The 19,389-nt window shown below is 33.6% G+C and overlaps 1 protein-coding gene across 1 annotated transcript in view; it reads left to right on the top strand.

Annotated features, from left to right (window-relative positions):
* The window catches only part of LOC107451885 (adhesion G protein-coupled receptor G6), a 47,345-nt gene that overhangs the window by 19,746 nt on the left and 8,210 nt on the right, over nucleotides 1-19,389 (top strand). The window contains exons 8-13 of the mRNA XM_087166456.1: nucleotides 1,873-1,995; nucleotides 3,146-3,246; nucleotides 4,764-5,169; nucleotides 11,015-11,161; nucleotides 14,030-14,148; nucleotides 16,314-16,579. Of these exons, the coding sequence (XP_087022582.1) occupies nucleotides 1,873-1,995; nucleotides 3,146-3,246; nucleotides 4,764-5,169; nucleotides 11,015-11,161; nucleotides 14,030-14,148; nucleotides 16,314-16,579 (1,162 nt within the window). The remainder of the gene's footprint in view (nucleotides 1-1,872; nucleotides 1,996-3,145; nucleotides 3,247-4,763; nucleotides 5,170-11,014; nucleotides 11,162-14,029; nucleotides 14,149-16,313; nucleotides 16,580-19,389) is intronic.

Consider the following 19,389-nt stretch of genomic DNA (forward strand, 5'->3'; position numbering starts at 1 on the left):
TAGGAATATTCATTTTGGACTACACATAATGCGAACCATTGTCTATTTCGGTTAAAGGCATTTCTCTCCTCTGCTTTCTAATTATTGATATGTACTGCATTTGAGGTGGTAATTTGGAGGACACTTTAATGAATTTTCATATTTTTTCGGTTCACTAAAGAACTCTGATATTGATATCAAGTTATTGGACAGGTGTCAAACTTTCTAAAAACATATACATATGCGAAAAAATTTTGATTTAACATATTTAAAAAATGTGTTATATTGTCCCTGTCACCCTAAATTGTTAGCACAGATGTCGGTGTAATCGATTATAATGTAAATATGACATGAGTCGGGTGAAGAATATTCATTTTTTAAAATTTTTTTTTATCATGCATTAGCGGGGTTTTCGCATTGTTCTATTCTAAGTTTTCACAGTTCATTCAACCAACAATCCATCTCGGCGTACAGTCAGTTCGAAAAGTATGATAGCGCAAACCATATGATAGCGCTAATGAGTCCGCATGTGCGTCTACTGAGTAGGGTTCAGTGAGATTATTGCACTCTCATGTGCAACTCTGCTCAAGATATTCTGAATGTCAGACTTCATTTTCCACACTCTGAAATCGAACCGAAAAATCTCTCGATCTTTTTTTACGGTGGATAACATAATCAAAAAAAAAAAGAGTTCTTTGTCAGAGACTAGTTATTTTATCATGATCATGTAAAGTCTTGGAAAATTATTTTGTTAACGAATATAGTACTTGAAAATATTTTTTGAGTGATTAAAAAGTATTTTAACTTATTTTTTGTAGAGAGATTTGGTTACGCACCCTGATAATAATGTTTTAATCCCTTCTTTGCTTTTCTGACTCAAATGATTTTAAAAATCAAGGACTTTAAAATATGCATGGAAGAACATGGAATGTGCTTTTTCCAGAATCTATTTTTGTGTCACTACAATGTTGTGAATTTCATAATGACCAATCTCAGAACATATATTTTGGGATCCTTGTCGAAAATGAAGTGAAAAAATAAGGAGTTGCACTTAATGAATACTTATGTCGGTGATCACTTTAGAGGGAATAAAACCTGTTTTGTGATCAGAGGTTATTTTTCAAGGTGAAATGCAATTAGGTAATAAAAATTGTTCTGACATTTTTAGAGCCCTTAGTAGTGATTTCAATATACTTTTCCCAATTAAGCCAAATATTATATTGAAGATATTAGAGAAGAATATTTATTTTCAATAAAAACGTCTTTACTTGCTTGCTTATTTTCAGGAGAGTCCATCTTCCTAGTGCTGATGGAAACATCCCCCTAAATAATGTAACATGCATAAAATTTTTGTCAAAAAGCAATTTTTTTGTTACATCTGATCTATCTCAATTATATTCACGGTTAGAAAAATTTTTTAAAACTTTATTTTCGGAGAAAAATTGAAAAAAGAAAAAACTGGAAAAAAAATAGATTCCTGTGTAAAACTGACATACAAAGAGACCAATTTCGTAAACCTAGCTTAAATATTCATGGAAGCATAATCATTTTTAGAAAAAGAAAACTTATTTGTTTGCCTTACATTTTCTTACTATAACTGTAAAAATATTCAACAAAGTTAAGAATATCGTTTCAGAATTTTTTAAAAAAAGTTAGGAACTCTGCAGTATATGAGCAGTCTAAGCTGGTCTTTCACGCTGTATATATATATATATATATATATATATATATATATATATATATATATATATATATATATATATATATAACTTTGTAACGTTGATCCAAATGAAGGTGACTCTATTAAAATGTGGAAAAAAATGTTTAGTTTAAAATTCTATGTGATGATCTATTGTAATTGAATAATGAAGAAAAAAATTTGTTATTTTTTAGAGTGCAACACAGACAACGGAAGACATTGAAAAAGTATTAGAAGGTGCTCACCTGAGCGTCACTGACCTGCATATTTTAACTGGCATTCTCACAAGATTATCGAATAAAGTTCTTCAGTCACAAGTAAGTTCCTTCTTCATTTATGTTAAGAAAGTGAAATCTAAATATCAGCAGATATTTTTAAAAGTGCAAGGGCAGCTGAATAACTAGCTCTTTAATATCAAAATAAAGTATAGTTAAAACAATATATATAAGATTTTGGGAAACTATTCTGGGAGCTGATGGGAAACTTTTAATTGATAGACAAATGCAATGAAAGAGTTTAGTAACTATTTTATTTGAGTTTCAAACTTAAGAGGAGGCTATTCCGCGGAAGAAAATATTCGTAGCAAATTCTCTTTTTCCTTTATTACTAATTTAAAGGAAAGAAAAAGTAGGCAAACCATGAAGTTTCAATTGCTGAACAAAATACTTTCAAATTATTAAAATGCAAACAAATTATTGGAAGAAAACTTCTTCTTTGTGTAATCTTAAGTTATCATCTCATATTTTATTTTCATTTGTATGTTTTGAAATTTTCTTTTCAGTGTTTGAAACTTTATGGCTTACTGTCGGTCTGTCTGAACTCACTTTTTCTATATTTTAAATAAGGAAAAAGAGAATTTCTGACAGAGAATTTTCGGTTAAAAAAATTTCCGTTAACGGAGCTCAAGCAAAAAATCCCCAAATAATGTAAAATTCCGCCAAATTTCTTACAACCATAAGGGGAATGTTAGTTTGCTCAAGTGCAATATTCTCTGAATTTATTCAAAAGGAAGCCCGTTTTCCTTTTTTTCTTCCATCTTAATTTTTGTTTTAATAAATGTATTATTTTTATTTTCAAAAATTTGCGGTTTTGTTTACAATTCATTAATTTTTGTTTATAGTTGATCTTGTTTTGCTTACCATTAATAAATATTTGTTTATAACAGTTGAATGTTTACAACTTTTATTCTGTATATGTCTTGTCATTCGATTCGCTTGGCGACTTGGCTCACGGTTGGTTCACAATTGGAGACATTTTCTCCCGGCTGACGGAAAAGTTCCAAATTTCCTTTTGCAGTATGCGTATTCTTATGTTAACTAATGGTTATGGATGATTTTAATAACTTCCTTGCTCTTACTGACTTCTACAGGGATTATCTTTGTCATTAAAATAGTAATTTGTTATTTAATAAGTGTGCTAAAAGTAAATATAAAGGGCGCCCATTAATTTTTGTTCTTTTTATTGTAGGAGACTATTTCGACAATTTTCTCGATCATCGATAGCATGTTGGCTAATACTCAAAAAACTGAACTAATATCAGCAAAAAACACGATTCGTTTTACTACCAGGTAATTAATTGTTGTTAAATATATTTTTAAACAAGATGAAAGCTCAATTTTTTAATAATGTGCCTCTCTTTTCTTCTGAGAAAAACATTTTTAAGGCCTAGTATACAATTTTTAATTTATATTTTAGAAAATTGTTTTACAAAATCTGATTTAAAACGTGTGAAAACTTTAGTAAGTTGTTTACAAAAAGGATTTTTGCTTTTAAATATAGACCTAAGTAATGTGTAAGTAATGCAACATTACTTGTATTTTTTCACAACCAATCAACTGTCGTGTTTCCTAGCGAACGAGAGAGTGCAGACTTCTTATTAGCATTTACATTAGTCATGATTGCTCTTTGATGGATTTCAAAAATGTCGCTGCATATCTTTCAAGCAGATGCTTATTGTAGGCAGTGATACCAAAATCTACAAGTCCGCTTTAAGACAGAGATTAGAGTTGTAATAAGCCCCATTTTATGACAAAGTTTTTCTTTTTTTTTACTGACATGGTAAGTAAGGTAATCCCGCAAAATTACACATTTACCCTAGAATATTGCTCCACATAATTTTTTTTACACTACCAACTGATAAATTAGACTAAGTTTAAAGTTTCCAAAAATTAAATAAAAATCATTTTTTCCATTGAATTATTTATTTTTTTCTATAGTTTTACAGGATGTCTATTGTGTATAATTTTACAGGATGTCTCTTTACATAATAGTCAAGTATCACTGGCTGCGGTCAGTAAACGGATGTGTGACCGCTTTGATCACCCTGCGTAGGGGGTGTGCGGTATTGGTCCTCGTTAAACTGTTCTACCGTAAAGTGCTCGACTTCACGCGCAAGTCGTCGGTCTACCAAAGCAGGGCAGCCATCCCCTCTGCAGAGGATCAAAATTACAATGGCATGTCTTCGGATCATCCACAGGGATGTTTCCTACACAGTCGCCAATAGCCCATTATGCAGCTCTATTGCGACGTAAATAAAGTACCGACCTACCTACAAATTTCCATAATTTTTTAAATCTTAATATTTTTAATAATACGAAATTATGATGCTTTAGTTTCGAATTTTAATCTCAAATTGTCTATTTCATAGTTAATCCAACTTACTTTTCGATCGTTTCGATCAGATTTCCAAGTGTATTTCAAAATCCCGATCTGTTTAATACGAATCGTGCAAATAATAATAATTTTTGACGTGTTTTCTTTGTGTCAATTTTATCGTAAATCCAAGCTATCTTTCTTTTTCCTCCCTTCTCGTAAAAATTAAAATTTATGTTTGTTCGTGTGCTTTTTAATAATTATCCTGCCATAATTTTGTTGTGAATCGTGTTTGGCAACTAATGAAAAATATCCGATTTGAATATCTTGAGAAAAAATTTACAAGTATTATTTTCACTCCGGAGAAAATTTTTGAGAAGTGAAATACGCATCTAGATGCGTATTAAGATACTCTGTTAATGTGGATGATTACCAAATGAACTCCAAATGTTACTCTGTTACTAAACTGTAAGAATATATTCTATTGTTCCAGAATTCTGAAGATCATCGATTCTGTTCTGAGGTCGGAGAGAAGAGAATTAGTTTTGATATCGAAAAAGAACATTCTAGCTTATGTCAAGTCCACGGAGAAAGATCACGTGATTGGGGCCTCCATTATTTCGGACGATAGTGTGGAATACTTAACGAATCGCACGCAGATAAAGGGCGAGGCGGCCTTTTTCCTGCCTGAGGATTTAGTGTCGGAGAGGGAGAGAGACTTGCCTTTTCCTTGCCACCTTGAGATGGTCTTCTTTAAAGAATGGATTCTGTTTCCCAATCCGAAAGGAGTTCTTCTGAAAAGAAATTACAAAATTCTATCTTCTCCGGTACTTCTTGCATCACTTTCTGGCGGACGCGCTTGGAACCTCTCTTCACCCATACACCTTTACTTTCGAACGGTAAGAAACTACTTAAAAAAAAAATCCTTTTTATCTAAATATATTATTCATTATATGTCATGTTAACCAATCCAATAGAATTGTTTCAATAAATGAATACAAAGTGATATTTCTCAACAAAAAAGACTGATTAAATATCAAAAAGGCTATTTAATGTGATATAGCGTGCCTCTTTATAATCAAAGATGATTGTGCTCAGGAAAAAAAATCCGGATTTCCGGATTTTTCTCTAACCTCAATCCGGGACTTTTCGGAAATCCAAGGTCCAGAAGTTTCAAGAAATCATCGCTCACATTTATGTTTTTAAAAAAAAGGCTTGAATATTTTAATTAAAAATATTAGAACTGGAATTTATACTTGGCATCTCTTTCAATTGTAAATACTTTTTCTGGCAGAATAATAAGTGTGATTAGAAATAAAATTAAACTTATATATAATTATAAATGTAAATTATGCTGCATATAATTTAGTTAGAGTTTCATGTTTTGAAAATATCAATGATTTAAATTCATAAAGACTTTAATTTTGTGAAATGCGTCATTGATAATTTTACTCAAGAAATTTTCAGAACTTTTGAGTTGGGCTCACAATTACCCCTGTATATTAGAAAGATGATTTAAAATTTAAATTAACTGTCCCTTTTACATGTAAGTCTTAGATGTCAAACGGACATGTAAATGTTATTTAGAAGCAGCGCAAACTTTCCATTTTTAAGTATGTTCCCGGTCTCAAACTTTGTGGGGAGGGGAGTTCTTGCAAGGACAGGAATTTTATTCTTCTGCTAAACCTTTAAATCGGAGGGAATAAAAACAAAGGGAATGAATTCGTGTGTGTTTCTTTTATAGCTACAGAACGATTTAATCTTGGGTTCTGAAATTTGGTACTGTGGTAAGTTTTGACTATTTCCAATTGCATCAACTTTGGTGCAACATTCTTGGAACGACATCATTCTTGCAGAAGAGCAGAGACGAGTTTGTGGGGGGAGTTGTTGCAGACAATGTCAACCTTCATCTATGAAAAGGTACCCCAACATAAAATCAAGTTTACATGTCTTATATGCTAGTGAACTGGCATTGTATTTTTGTAGTGGTAGACAGACTACAGTACTCCCCCACCAGAATTATAGCTGTGATAGAATTTGATAAATGGATACCACTAGATGATTCATTGCTGTTTGTGAAAGGGCGGAAGAGCTGTATTAAGATCACCGTACTTTTGAGTGCCGATCGTGAGAGCTGTATTAATGTCAACCCCTCACCAATGAATAATTATAATGTATGTTTTCTTTAATTCGAACAATGGAAAATGCGACGTGTTCTGTTGAGTCTCTTCTTATATTTCTATTGGGGGGAGAGCAGATATCGACAATGTCAACCTTCATCTATGAAAAGGTATCCCAACATAGAATCGAGTTTACATGTCTTATATGCTAGTGAATTGGCATTGTATTTTTGTAGTGGTAGACAGACTACAGTACTCCCCCACCCGAATTATAGTTGTGATAGAATTTGATGAATGGATACCACTAGATGATTCATTGCTGTTTGTGAAAGGGCGGAAGAGCTGTATTAAGATCACCGTACTTTTGAGTGCCGATCGTGAGAGCTGTATTAATGTCAACCCCTCACCTATGAATAATTATAATGTATGTTTTCTTTAATTCGAACAATGGAAAATGCGACGTGTTCTGTTGAGTCTCTTCTTATATTTCTATTGGGGGGAGAGCAGATATCGACAATGTCAACCTTCATCTATGAAAAGGTATCCCAACATAGAATCGAGTTTACATGTCTTATATGCTAGTGAATTGGCATTGTATTTTTGTAGTGGTAGACAGACTACAGTACTCCCCCACCCGAATTATAGTTGTGATAGAATTTGATGAATGGATACCACTAGATGATTCATTGCTGTTTGTGAAAGGGCGGAAGAGCTGTATTAAGATCACCGTACTTTTGAGTGCCGATCGTGAGAGCTGTATTAGTGTCAACCCTTCACCTATGAATAATTATAATGTATGTTTTCTTTAATTCGAACAATGGAAAATGCGACGTGTTCTGTTGAGTCTCTTCTTATATTTCTATTGGGGGGAGAGCAGATATCGACAATGTCAACCTTCATCTATGAAAAGGTATCCCAACATAGAATCGAGTTTACATGTCTTATATGCTAGTGAATTGGCATTGTATTTTTGTAGTGGTAGACAGACTACAGTACTCCCCCACCCGAATTATAGTTGTGATAGAATTTGATGAATGGATACCACTAGATGATTCATTGCTGTTTGTGAAAGGGCGGAAGAGCTGTATTAAGATCACCGTACTTTTGAGTGCCGATCGTGAGAGCTGTATTAATGTCAACCCCTCACCTATGAATAATTATAATGTATGTTTTCTTTAATTCGAACAATGGAAAATGCGACGTGTTCTGTTGAGTCTCTTCTTATATTTCTATTGGGGGGAGAGCAGATATCGACAATGTCAACCTTCATCTATGAAAAGGTATCCCAACATAGAATCGAGTTTACATGTCTTATATGCTAGTGAATTGGCATTGTATTTTTGTAGTGGTAGACAGACTACAGTACTCCCCCACCCGAATTATAGTTGTGATAGAATTTGATGAATGGATACCACTAGATGATTCATTGCTGTTTGTGAAAGGGCGGAAGAGCTGTATTAAGATCACCGTACTTTTGAGTGCCGATCGTGAGAGCTGTATTAGTGTCAACCCTTCACCTATGAATAATTATAATGTATGTTTTCTTTAATTCGAACAATGGAAAATGCGACGTGTTCTGTTGAGTCTCTTCTTATATTTCTATTGGGGGGAGAGCAGATATCGACAATGTCAACCTTCATCTATGAAAAGGTATCCCAACATAGAATCGAGTTTACATGTCTTATATGCTAGTGAATTGGCATTGTATTTTTGTAGTGGTAGACAGACTACAGTACTCCCCCACCCGAATTATAGTTGTGATAGAATTTGATGAATGGATACCACTAGATGATTCATTGCTGTTTGTGAAAGGGCGGAAGAGCTGTATTAAGATCACCGTACTTTTGAGTGCCGATCGTGAGAGCTGTATTAATGTCAACCCCTCACCTATGAATAATTATAATGTATGTTTTCTTTAATTCGAACAATGGAAAATGCGACGTGTTCTGTTGAGTCTCTTCTTATATTTCTATTGGGGGGAGAGCAGATATCGACAATGTCAACCTTCATCTATGAAAAGGTATCCCAACATAGAATCGAGTTTACATGTCTTATATGCTAGTGAATTGGCATTGTATTTTTGTAGTGGTAGACAGACTACAGTACTCCCCCACCCGAATTATAGTTGTGATAGAATTTGATGAATGGATACCACTAGATGATTCATTGCTGTTTGTGAAAGGGCGGAAGAGCTGTATTAAGATCACCGTACTTTTGAGTGCCGATCGTGAGAGCTGTATTAATGTCAACCCCTCACCTATGAATAATTATAATGTATGTTTTCTTTAATTCGAACAATGGAAAATGCGACGTGTTCTGTTGAGTCTCTTCTTATATTTCTATTGGGGGGAGAGCAGATATCGACAATGTCAACCTTCATCTATGAAAAGGTATCCCAACATAGAATCGAGTTTACATGTCTTATATGCTAGTGAATTGGCATTGTATTTTTGTAGTGGTAGACAGACTACAGTACTCCCCCACCCGAATTATAGTTGTGATAGAATTTGATGAATGGATACCACTAGATGATTCATTGCTGTTTGTGAAAGGGCGGAAGAGCTGTATTAAGATCACCGTACTTTTGAGTGCCGATCGTGAGAGCTGTATTAATGTCAACCCCTCACCTATGAATAATTATAATGTATGTTTTCTTTAATTCGAACAATGGAAAATGCGACGTGTTCTGTTGAGTCTCTTCTTATATTTCTATTGGGGGGAGAGCAGATATCGACAATGTCAACCTTCATCTATGAAAAGGTATCCCAACATAGAATCGAGTTTACATGTCTTATATGCTAGTGAATTGGCATTGTATTTTTGTAGTGGTAGACAGACTACAGTACTCCCCCACCCGAATTATAGTTGTGATAGAATTTGATGAATGGATACCACTAGATGATTCATTGCTGTTTGTGAAAGGGCGGAAGAGCTGTATTAAGATCACCGTACTTTTGAGTGCCGATCGTGAGAGCTGTATTAGTGTCAACCCTTCACCTATGAATAATTATAATGTATGTTTTCTTTAATTCGAACAATGGAAAATGCGACGTGTTCTGTTGAGTCTCTTCTTATATTTCTATTGGGGGGAGAGCAGATATCGACAATGTCAACCTTCATCTATGAAAAGGTATCCCAACATAGAATCGAGTTTACATGTCTTATATGCTAGTGAATTGGCATTGTATTTTTGTAGTGGTAGACAGACTACAGTACTCCCCCACCCGAATTATAGTTGTGATAGAATTTGATGAATGGATACCACTAGATGATTCATTGCTGTTTGTGAAAGGGCGGAAGAGCTGTATTAAGATCACCGTACTTTTGAGTGCCGATCGTGAGAGCTGTATTAGTGTCAACCCTTCACCTATGAATAATTATAATGTATGTTTTCTTTAATTCGAACAATGGAAAATGCGACGTGTTCTGTTGAGTCTCTTCTTATATTTCTATTGGGGGGAGAGCAGATATCGACAATGTCAACCTTCATCTATGAAAAGGTATCCCAACATAGAATCGAGTTAACATGTCATATATACTAGGGAATTGGAAATGTAGTTTTTGTAGTGGTAGATAAGCTGCAAACTGAAGGAAAACTCCCACTTCCTAGTCACGTAGTTAGAGAAGGCGACAGTACTAGATCGGATGAATGTTGTGTACGAAGGCTGTGAATATTTTGGCTGCGAATAATATATTGACTGTGAATAATCCAAAGGAATCCCATATTTTGGTCCTTTGACACATTTTTAACGGGCATAATAAAAAAAAACTGTCTTAAATTGGCAGCGAACAATAGCATTATGCTAAATAGCCCTGAATAGTGTTAATCTTTATTTTGACAAGTTGGACTCCTAAAAACGTATTTTGCTTTATCTAATAATGTAAAGTCACCGAAAAGGGAAACAAATAATGGTAATCAAGCAACAAAAAATGCGTTTATCTGAGCTTTGTATATGTTATGGTTTGTGCAATTTTGCATACGGTTTCATGGGGTTAAATAATGCCCTTATTTTTTCAGCCTATGCGAAGAAAGTTTATTCAGCTAGTTAATAATAAGAGCAATGCTTTAAAATTGATTTTTAATATTTTGTGTTAAATATCTACACTATCACTTCTGGGCCGGGATAGCCTGGTTGGTAGGGCACTGGGCCCATGTCCAAGAAGTCGTGTGTTTGATCCCCGCCGTCCGAAGACTAGTAAATGGTGTAAATGGTGACTGATGCAAGTTAAATCTGTCGGATCACAAAGTCCTCCATATTCCCATAACAAATCAATACCTCTGGGGATACTGAGTTTCCAGAGTTATCCGGGAGTTTCCTTGTTTTCCGTATTGGTTCAAAATTAAAAGGCAACAGAGTTGAACATTAGCAGTCGTAAACTGTAAATTGAGTTGGCTGTTCAACGACGGTTACGACTAAAGAACTGAGATAGTCTGCTATGGAAAGAGCACGGAGAGGAGATTTTGATAAAATTGCTGTCGAAATATTTATCACCAATTGATATAGGTCGTAACCATGGTCATCGACAGTGTTACAGAAGGGAGCTCTTTAGATAGATGGACTAAATCACTTTATTCTTTTCAATTCGAGGTGTTAAAAGTGAATTTTTTTCTCTCTCTTTCCAGGGTGATGTGGAAGTGGAACATCCAACGTGTGTCTACTATGACGTCAAAAAAGAAGAGTGGAGTACGGAAGGGTGCGAATATGTCGGTCTAGAAGAAGATTTTTATCACTGCCAATGTCATCATCTCTCTATCTTTTCTGTCATTTTAGTAATCTGACATTTTTTTTAAAAATGTTTATGTCTTGTCTAATATGCTAACAAAAATCATAATGTGGAGTTTTACAATCAAGTGCCACAACAATTAATTCCTTCGGGACCAAAATCACGTGATCCTTTCTGCGCGGTATATATGCAGAGATGATTGTGCTCCGGAAAAAGTCGTGATTTTCGGATTTTTCGCTAACCGCGATCCGGAAATTTCCTGAAATTCATGATCCCGAAAACATTTATGTATAAAAATTTTTGTGTATTTTTATTTAAAAATATTAGAACTAGAATTTATACTTGGCATCTCTTTCATTTGTAAATATTTTTCTGGTGGAATAATGATTAGATATAAAAGTAAATTTATACAAAATTATTAATTTTAATTTATGCTGCATATAATTTATTTAGAATTTCATGTTGTGTAAAAATCAATGATTTAAACTGACAAAGACATAATTTATTGAATTCCGTCATTAATGATTTTACTCAAGGAACTTTCAGGATTTTTGAGTTGGGCTCACAATCACCCCTACATATGAGACAAGCCTTTCTGACTCTATTGGCTCATAATCTCACTGATGACTCAATTTGATACTCTCATATGATCGTCCCTTATATCTTGGTGAATAAGTTAACCCGTTGTTTATGTATCAACACCCTATTTTTGATGACAGGATAATAAATTTCTGGTACTCGATAAATAAACCACTGTCTGTACGACGATTGTTATTCCAATAAACGTCATGTGTCAAATAATATGAGGGGAATTAATTATCGACTACATCAACCTTCATCTATCAAAAGATACCTCAAGATCGAATCAAGTTAGCGTGTCTAGTGAATTGGTATTTTAATATTCATAGTGGTATAGTTACACCACAAATACTAGACACATAACAAAACATGGATTCAAATGTTATTGCAAAATATTTTTAAGAAAATGCGAAATTTTGAATTATTTGGACTGGGGTGGAGATTATTTTTTGTAGGATGAAATACAATCTACTGTAGAGTGTGACAAATATATAGCCACCATGTATCATGACAAAGTGTGAATTCAAATGTTATTATAAAATATTTGTCAACAAATTTGTTGTAGCAATATAACTATCGTTTTAAATGATATTTTTTAAAAAAAATTATTACTAATCAAAATTATTTATGTTCATTAATAGATCTTAATAGAAGCGTACGAGATCTTTTATACTATTTGCCAATCAAATTTGACTGGAAATAAACATTTCATTTAAAGAAGTTAATGTGGGAAATGGAGGTATAAGAGTAAGAAAACAGAATTCTTTACTGTAAATGTATTTTAAGTGAATACTTTCGTAGAAAAGAAAACTGTCTCATCATCAGAGCCGGATTATACCTTTCGTAGGCCCTAGGCACAGAGCCGGATTATACCTTTCGTGGGCCCTCCCCTCTTTTCAAATTATATACTAAAATTTTCTTGCATATTTTTTTTTACATTTTTATTAATATGGATTTTAATTTACAAATTTGTTTATCGAACTTTATCTGCAATACCGACATACTGCCGATATTGCAGTTGATATCGATAATACCATTATGATTAGTTCGATCGATAACAATGTTAAAGATAAACTTGTGAATACTTTTCCTAACGTTCACATTGCATTAAGAATATATTTGTCGATTGTTGGATCAAATGCAGAAGGAGAAAGATATTTCTCCAGATTAAAATTGATAAAAAATTATTTGCGTTCAACAATGATCCTTTGACATCGCTCGCACTTATGTCTATTGAATACGACATTTTGCGTAGTTTTGGAATTCGACAGCTAATACAAGATTTCGTTGAATCCAAAAATCGCGAAAAAGTAATACATTAGATCATAAGATTCTGCAAAATAATTTATTACCGAAAAATATTATATATTTATATGTATCATCATAATTTTGTGCAAAATACACTTGTTGTTTTTAAAGCTAAATTATTTTTGTCAACAAATTTTTTTCTCCCAAGTTTTTCGTAGGCCCCAGAATTTCGTAGGCCCTAGGCACGTGCCTAGTGTGCCTATAGGTTAATCCAGCCCTGCTCATCATACAAATCAACAATTATTTGTGGGAAAATCATCGGGATTGGTGAGCGCCAGAAAACAAGTGGCTTAGCCCTCAAGTCATCTACACTGGTATAAGAAATTAAGAGAGTTTGCAGACTTGGTTCATTATCTCTAGAAATACTAGACCCAGTGAAATTTGATTTGTACATACATTGATACAATACAAAACAAATGACCATTCAACAATTGTAATGCACCCGCATGATCGCGGATAACACTCGTTGAAGTCGGAAAATATGAAACAGCATTTGCAGAATAAACAAAAGAAAAAGGTCCCTTCTTACAGATATAAAGGCCTTGCACCGCGATTTCATACTTGATATAAGGCAGTTTATCAATTCCTGTGGGAATTTCATACTTTCCTACTCCAACGAGTGTTAATATACACGATCATGCGCGTGTATTACAATTGTTGAATGGTTATTTGTTTTGTATTGTATCAATGCATGTAATTATCAAATTTCATTAAAATTGGTCCGGTAGTTCTAGAGATAATCGACCCAGTTTGAAAATTCTCCTCATTTTTTAAACCAGTATACAGTGCTGATACAAATATGTGCATTTCAATTACGAAGAGTTTTGAAAAGTGTGTGCCACACCCATCTCCCCTCTTAAAACTCTGTTAAGATTTATGACAATTTATGTTTTCCTAAAATCCAGGTGTGAATTCAAATGTTAGAAGTTAACATTAAAGAATTTCCTAAATATTCATAATTTGCTAAAAACGAAGCCCAGATTCTCCTTGCATTTATTTAATTTATATGTTTATTTCATTCTTACAGTCTGTTAATCCAGAGAAAAGTGATCCCCCCTCTTACAGATTGGGAACTGCCCTGCACGTGGGATTAAGTTTTTCTATGATTGCTCTGGCTTTCTCAGCCCTACTCTACCTTCTCTCCAAGTAAGACTTGTATCATTCAACTTTCATTTATTTTATTCCTGCCGTAAAAATACCTCTGATCCCGTCTTTATCCCTAATTTTCACATTAATAAAATTATTTTTGCTATTCAGAAAAAAATGGGAGTTTTTCTTTTTAGAGGATTAATCATTTTCTATACTTTCATTCATAGTTCAGGAATTCTCCTTTCATGCAAGACACAAAAACTTTATGGAAACAACAAAATGAGTAAACAATTTCAAATTAAAAGAATAAATATTTTTTCTGTCAATTGGAACATAGGACACAAAGTTTGCTTTAGGCAAGGTTTGAAAACTTTAGACACCCAGAAATGTACTAAATTACGAAGAAATGCAGATGACGTAACGACTTTGTCGAAGAAAATACCCTGTCGACGAAACGATTCTGTTGATGAAATGACCCTGTCTACGAAATGACCCTATTGACGAAATAACATTGTCAACGAAATAGACTTTTGATTAAATGACCTTGTCGATAAAATTATCCGTAGAAGAGGTGTCGATGAAATGGCTTGTCGATGTAGTGATTGTTGATGGAACAACCCTGTCGACAAAATGGCCCGTCAACGAAACGACCCTGTCGACGAAATGACCGTCGATGAAATGATCTGTTGATGAAGTGATAGTGTCGCCGAAATAAATTCGACCCGCAGTAATGATAGTAAAGTAAATCGCTATACTCAACCGCAAAATGTTAAGAAGAGGCTATACATTGTGAGAAACTTTTAATGGCGAATTCTCTTTCATCTCCATTTTTTTTTTAAATTTATCATCATCATTATCAATGGCTCGACAGCCCAGGGTGGGCCTTGGCCTTCTCAAGAAGTTTTTTCCAGGCCAACCTTTTTCCTGCTAGCGTTTCTAGTTTTCAAGACCAAAAAATCTTTTTCTAGGTCATCTATCCTTCTCAAATTCGGCCTGCCTTTCTTCCGCAAACTGTTAAGAAGAGGCTATACCTTGTGAGAAACTTTTAATGGCGAATTCTCCTTCATCTCCATTTTTTTTTATAAATTTATCATCATCATCATCAATGGCTCGACAGACCGGGGTGGGCCTTAGCCTTCTCAAGAAGTTTTTTCCTTGCCAACCTTTTTTCCTGCTACCGTTTTACAGTTTCAAATTTTTAAGACCAAAAAAATCTTTTTCTAGGTCATCTATCCATCTTAAATTCGGCCTGCCTCTTTTTCGTGTGCCAACTGGTCTAGCATTGAAAACTCTTTTTGCGGTACGATCTTCATCCATTCTGATAATACCCATTTTATTCTTTGTCGTTTAAAGAAGTTAATAACGTCAGGTTCATTATATGAGTGATAAAGCTCTAATTTTGTTATTTTAAAATTTATAGTTGAGAGAAAAATGAGTTAAGGTAAACACTGAAGTTTCGAATGAAATTTTCTGAAAAAAAATTTTCAAAATATTTGAAGACAAACAAATTATAGCAGGGTTACTTAGGATTATATGATGGGGAACTAACCCTACCATGAGAGGTTCCTCCCACGGTATAGAGTTCTTTTAAGGTAATAAACTGAGCGAAAATTCAGATTCTTTTTACTATTCTTATTAACATCCATATTTGAACTTCAGTTCATTAACTTCCTAAACCCTTGAAATATTTAATCTCCGATTTTTTTTTTTTTTTAAGCATACTGACAGAGGAAACTGGAAAGAAACTCCCAAAAAAGAAACCAAAATGCTTGACAGCTATTTTCCTACCATTGCCTACGTTATCAATGCTGAAGTTTTTTTAGCGGGTGTGTTGCTTATCATATGAATATGTTTAAAATATGAAAATCTCAAATTTAAAATACTACGGTACAGTTGAAAAAAACAATGTAAGTCGTTTACGACAGATTTTTAAAAAACCAGCTTGACAACTATTTTCATACCCTTGCTTGCTATCAATGCTAGTTTTTTTTTCTTTTTTTTGAGGTGTGCAGCTTATCATACAAATACGTCAAAAATATGAAAATCTCGAATTTGATTTTTTTGTCACTTGTGTTGATTTTTCGAATGAACAGCTTGTGTTGTAAAAAATGATCTTACATACATGCTTAATGTTAAGTTCTCGACATAATTTGAGATTCGAAGATGTCTTTAGATTAAAAAGAAATGTTCATAGCATAATGAAAAGAGAATTTTTGTTTCAGGAAATGGCGAATGACAGTCGATCACACCATCCTGTTCCATTTGTCTTTGAGTTTTTTGGGTTGCCTTCTCATCCTCCTCTTGAGCGAGGAGAAGTTTTCTTGGGAGAAGAGCTGCTTCCTCCTATCCTTAATGCTCCACTACTTTCTGTTGGCAACATTTGGCTGGCTCCTCGTTCATGCAATCGTTCACAAGATGAGATTTGGCAAGAAAACGGATTTGGAAGAAGTACCTTACTTCCAACTGAAAGCTGCTATTTGTACTTGGGGTAAATATACATTACTAGCTAAAAACCTTTTACCGACGATGATTTTCTGTTCTTTCATCTAAGAAAAGTTGTATAGCTGAGGAATTATGGAATAACACTACATGGTTAAAAAAATTCATTTCTGGACTAGTAAATTTTTAACGAATTTAACCGAAGTTTATAGTAAGCAATGTAACAAAGCTCATTATTATTTTAAAGAGTTAAATAAAGATACTGCAATCAATGGAAATCTCTTAAAGTCCCCCTCAATATTTCAGAAATAAAGTAAATTTTTCTTGAATTATTATTAATTTAATTTTATTAAAGTTAAAAACAAGAAAGAGATAAAAAATATTATTTTGGACGGTATTTAGCACAGTTAGGAAAATTTTTTTCTTATGTGTGAAATTAAGAACTGTTGTCACTGTGTCATTTAACTTCATCCCCCATGCAATAACAAAAAAGTTTCCATTTGAGATAAATTATTCGAGGTCAAAACAGAGATTTTAAATGAAAAAAATATTGTATCATATGTCTGGTTATTTGGAAATACCCGGATAATTGTTCAAAATAGAATTGTGATAAATATTTTGATCAAATCCTCAGCTGATCTGTGTTATAATCAAAATCAAATATATGATCTGACAATCAGTAAACTTGAATATCAATTAGTTCAGAAGCTTCTATAAACATCACAATAGATAAGAATAATATTTGAATTCAAAATTTCAAGCATCCTTTCTTTGTAAACTTTGAAATGTCAATTAACTCACGGCATTACTTCAAAGAGCAGATGTTTGACCTATGCATCTTTTATAATTATAATAGTGTAAATTTTATTCGATTTTTCATTTTTGGTAAAAGAAATATGTATACATACTTATACAACACAAATAAGAACATAACATTTGCCATATAATTTAATGGGGTAGCCTAAAAATAATTTCGTTTTCTATTTGACCATTTCCTGATAAATGAAATGATCAAAGTCAACCCCTGGAATGCAACAAAAGAAAAGAAGCTAAATTTTTTTTTCTTGTAAGTGAACTATAATTAAAATTAACAATAAAAATATTTTATTGTTTCACTCACTCTATTGCTATTAGGTTGAGTATTTTCACTAACTGATTTTTAAACAGAACTTACTTTATACTATGCTATTTGAACAGCATTAGGGGTCAAAAAATATAAGTAAATAAACCCAATGCAATCACACACACAAAACCAAAAGGCTAATTTTGGCACAATTAAAAAAAATTGAAGCACTCTTCTATTACTTGCTACTCATCCTAGTAATTTTACATTATTTGATAAAGTAAAACATGTCTTTAGAAGCTTAACTCATTAAAATAAAGATTAACTGCTTTCATTATAGATAATATCAAATGATTTTTCTGACAAATTTCTACTTTAGACTTCACACTCTTTACAGATTATTCGCATTTTTGCAAATAATGTGTCCAAGAGGTCGTGGGTTCGATCCCCGTCGGCAAAAGACTCCCCGTGTAGTAAATGGTGACTGATGCACGTTAAATCTGTCGAGGCACAAAGTCCTCCATGTCCCCATAACAAATCATACCTCTGTGGGTACTGATCCAGGAGTTCCCTTGTTTTCTGGATTTCATTCAAAATTACAAGGCTACGGATTTGAGCATTAATAGTCGTAAACCCTTAAAATTGAGTCGGCTGTTCAACCACGGTTATAAAATAAAGTAAAATAAACTGAATTTGAGCCGCGATGGCTCAGGGGATAGAGCGCTCACCTTCCAATGAGGAGAACCGGGTTCGAATCCCAGTCGATACCGACCACAGTGCTGACGTGATATATCTTCAATGGTAGACGGATCATGGGTCAGTGTCCCCTTGCCGTCAGATTAACCGTGGGAGGTTCTCGTGGTCTACCTCTCCATGTAACGCAAATGCGGGTTAGTTCTATCAAAAAGTCCTCCACGAAGGCTAATCTTTACTATGCTTGATCCAGGAGCTCCCTTGTCTTCTGGATTGGGTTCAAAATTACAAGGCTACGGAGTTGAAATTAGTAGTAGTAAACCCATAAAATTAGGTCGACTGTTCAACGACGGTTATAAAAAAAAAAAATCAGAATTAGTGCCGGGATAGCCTGGATTGCAAGGCACTGGGCCAATGTCCAAGAGGTTGTGGGTTCGATCCCCGCTGGTTGAAGACTCCCCGTGTAGTAAATGGTGACTGATGCACGTTAAATCTGTCGAGGCACAAATTCCTCCATGTTACCATAACAAATCATACCTCTGGGGGTACTAATCCCGGAATTTCCTCGTCTTTTGGATTGGTTCAAAATTACAAGGTTACGGAGTTGTACATCAGTAGTCATAAACCCAAAATTGAATCAGCTGTTCAGCGACGGTTATAAAATAAAATAATCAGAACCAGGATAATCTATTTGAGTTATTATATTTTGCAAAGTTTACATCTTCTAAAATCAAAATGAATAAAATTATTTATTTTGAGGTTATAATTACTCGTCAAGAAATGTTGACTTATTTTTACAGTTTTTTTTTCTGTTATTGTCATGAAATATAATAAAGTCTAGTGTATTAACAAACTAATAAAAAGTTCTAATAGAGGAAATATTAATAAACATATTTTATTTGTTTAAAAATAAAGAAAATCTGAGTGAAGTTATACTTTGGTGGAGCACTATACACCTCAAGATAAACTAAATGCAAAAATAAGTTCTGTTTTTAACAGCCTTTCTTTAATTTATAACAGGAGAATTTACATAAGTGTTTTTTACCTCTCTCCTCATTGTATAATTGAGAACTTTTTAACTGAAATAATTAAAAGTTTCTTTC

Source organism: Parasteatoda tepidariorum, chromosome 6, assembly GCF_982258835.1.
Source record: "Parasteatoda tepidariorum strain Cologne lab strain chromosome 6, Ptep-v5.0, whole genome shotgun sequence".
Lineage (NCBI taxonomy): Eukaryota > Metazoa > Arthropoda > Arachnida > Araneae > Theridiidae > Parasteatoda > Parasteatoda tepidariorum.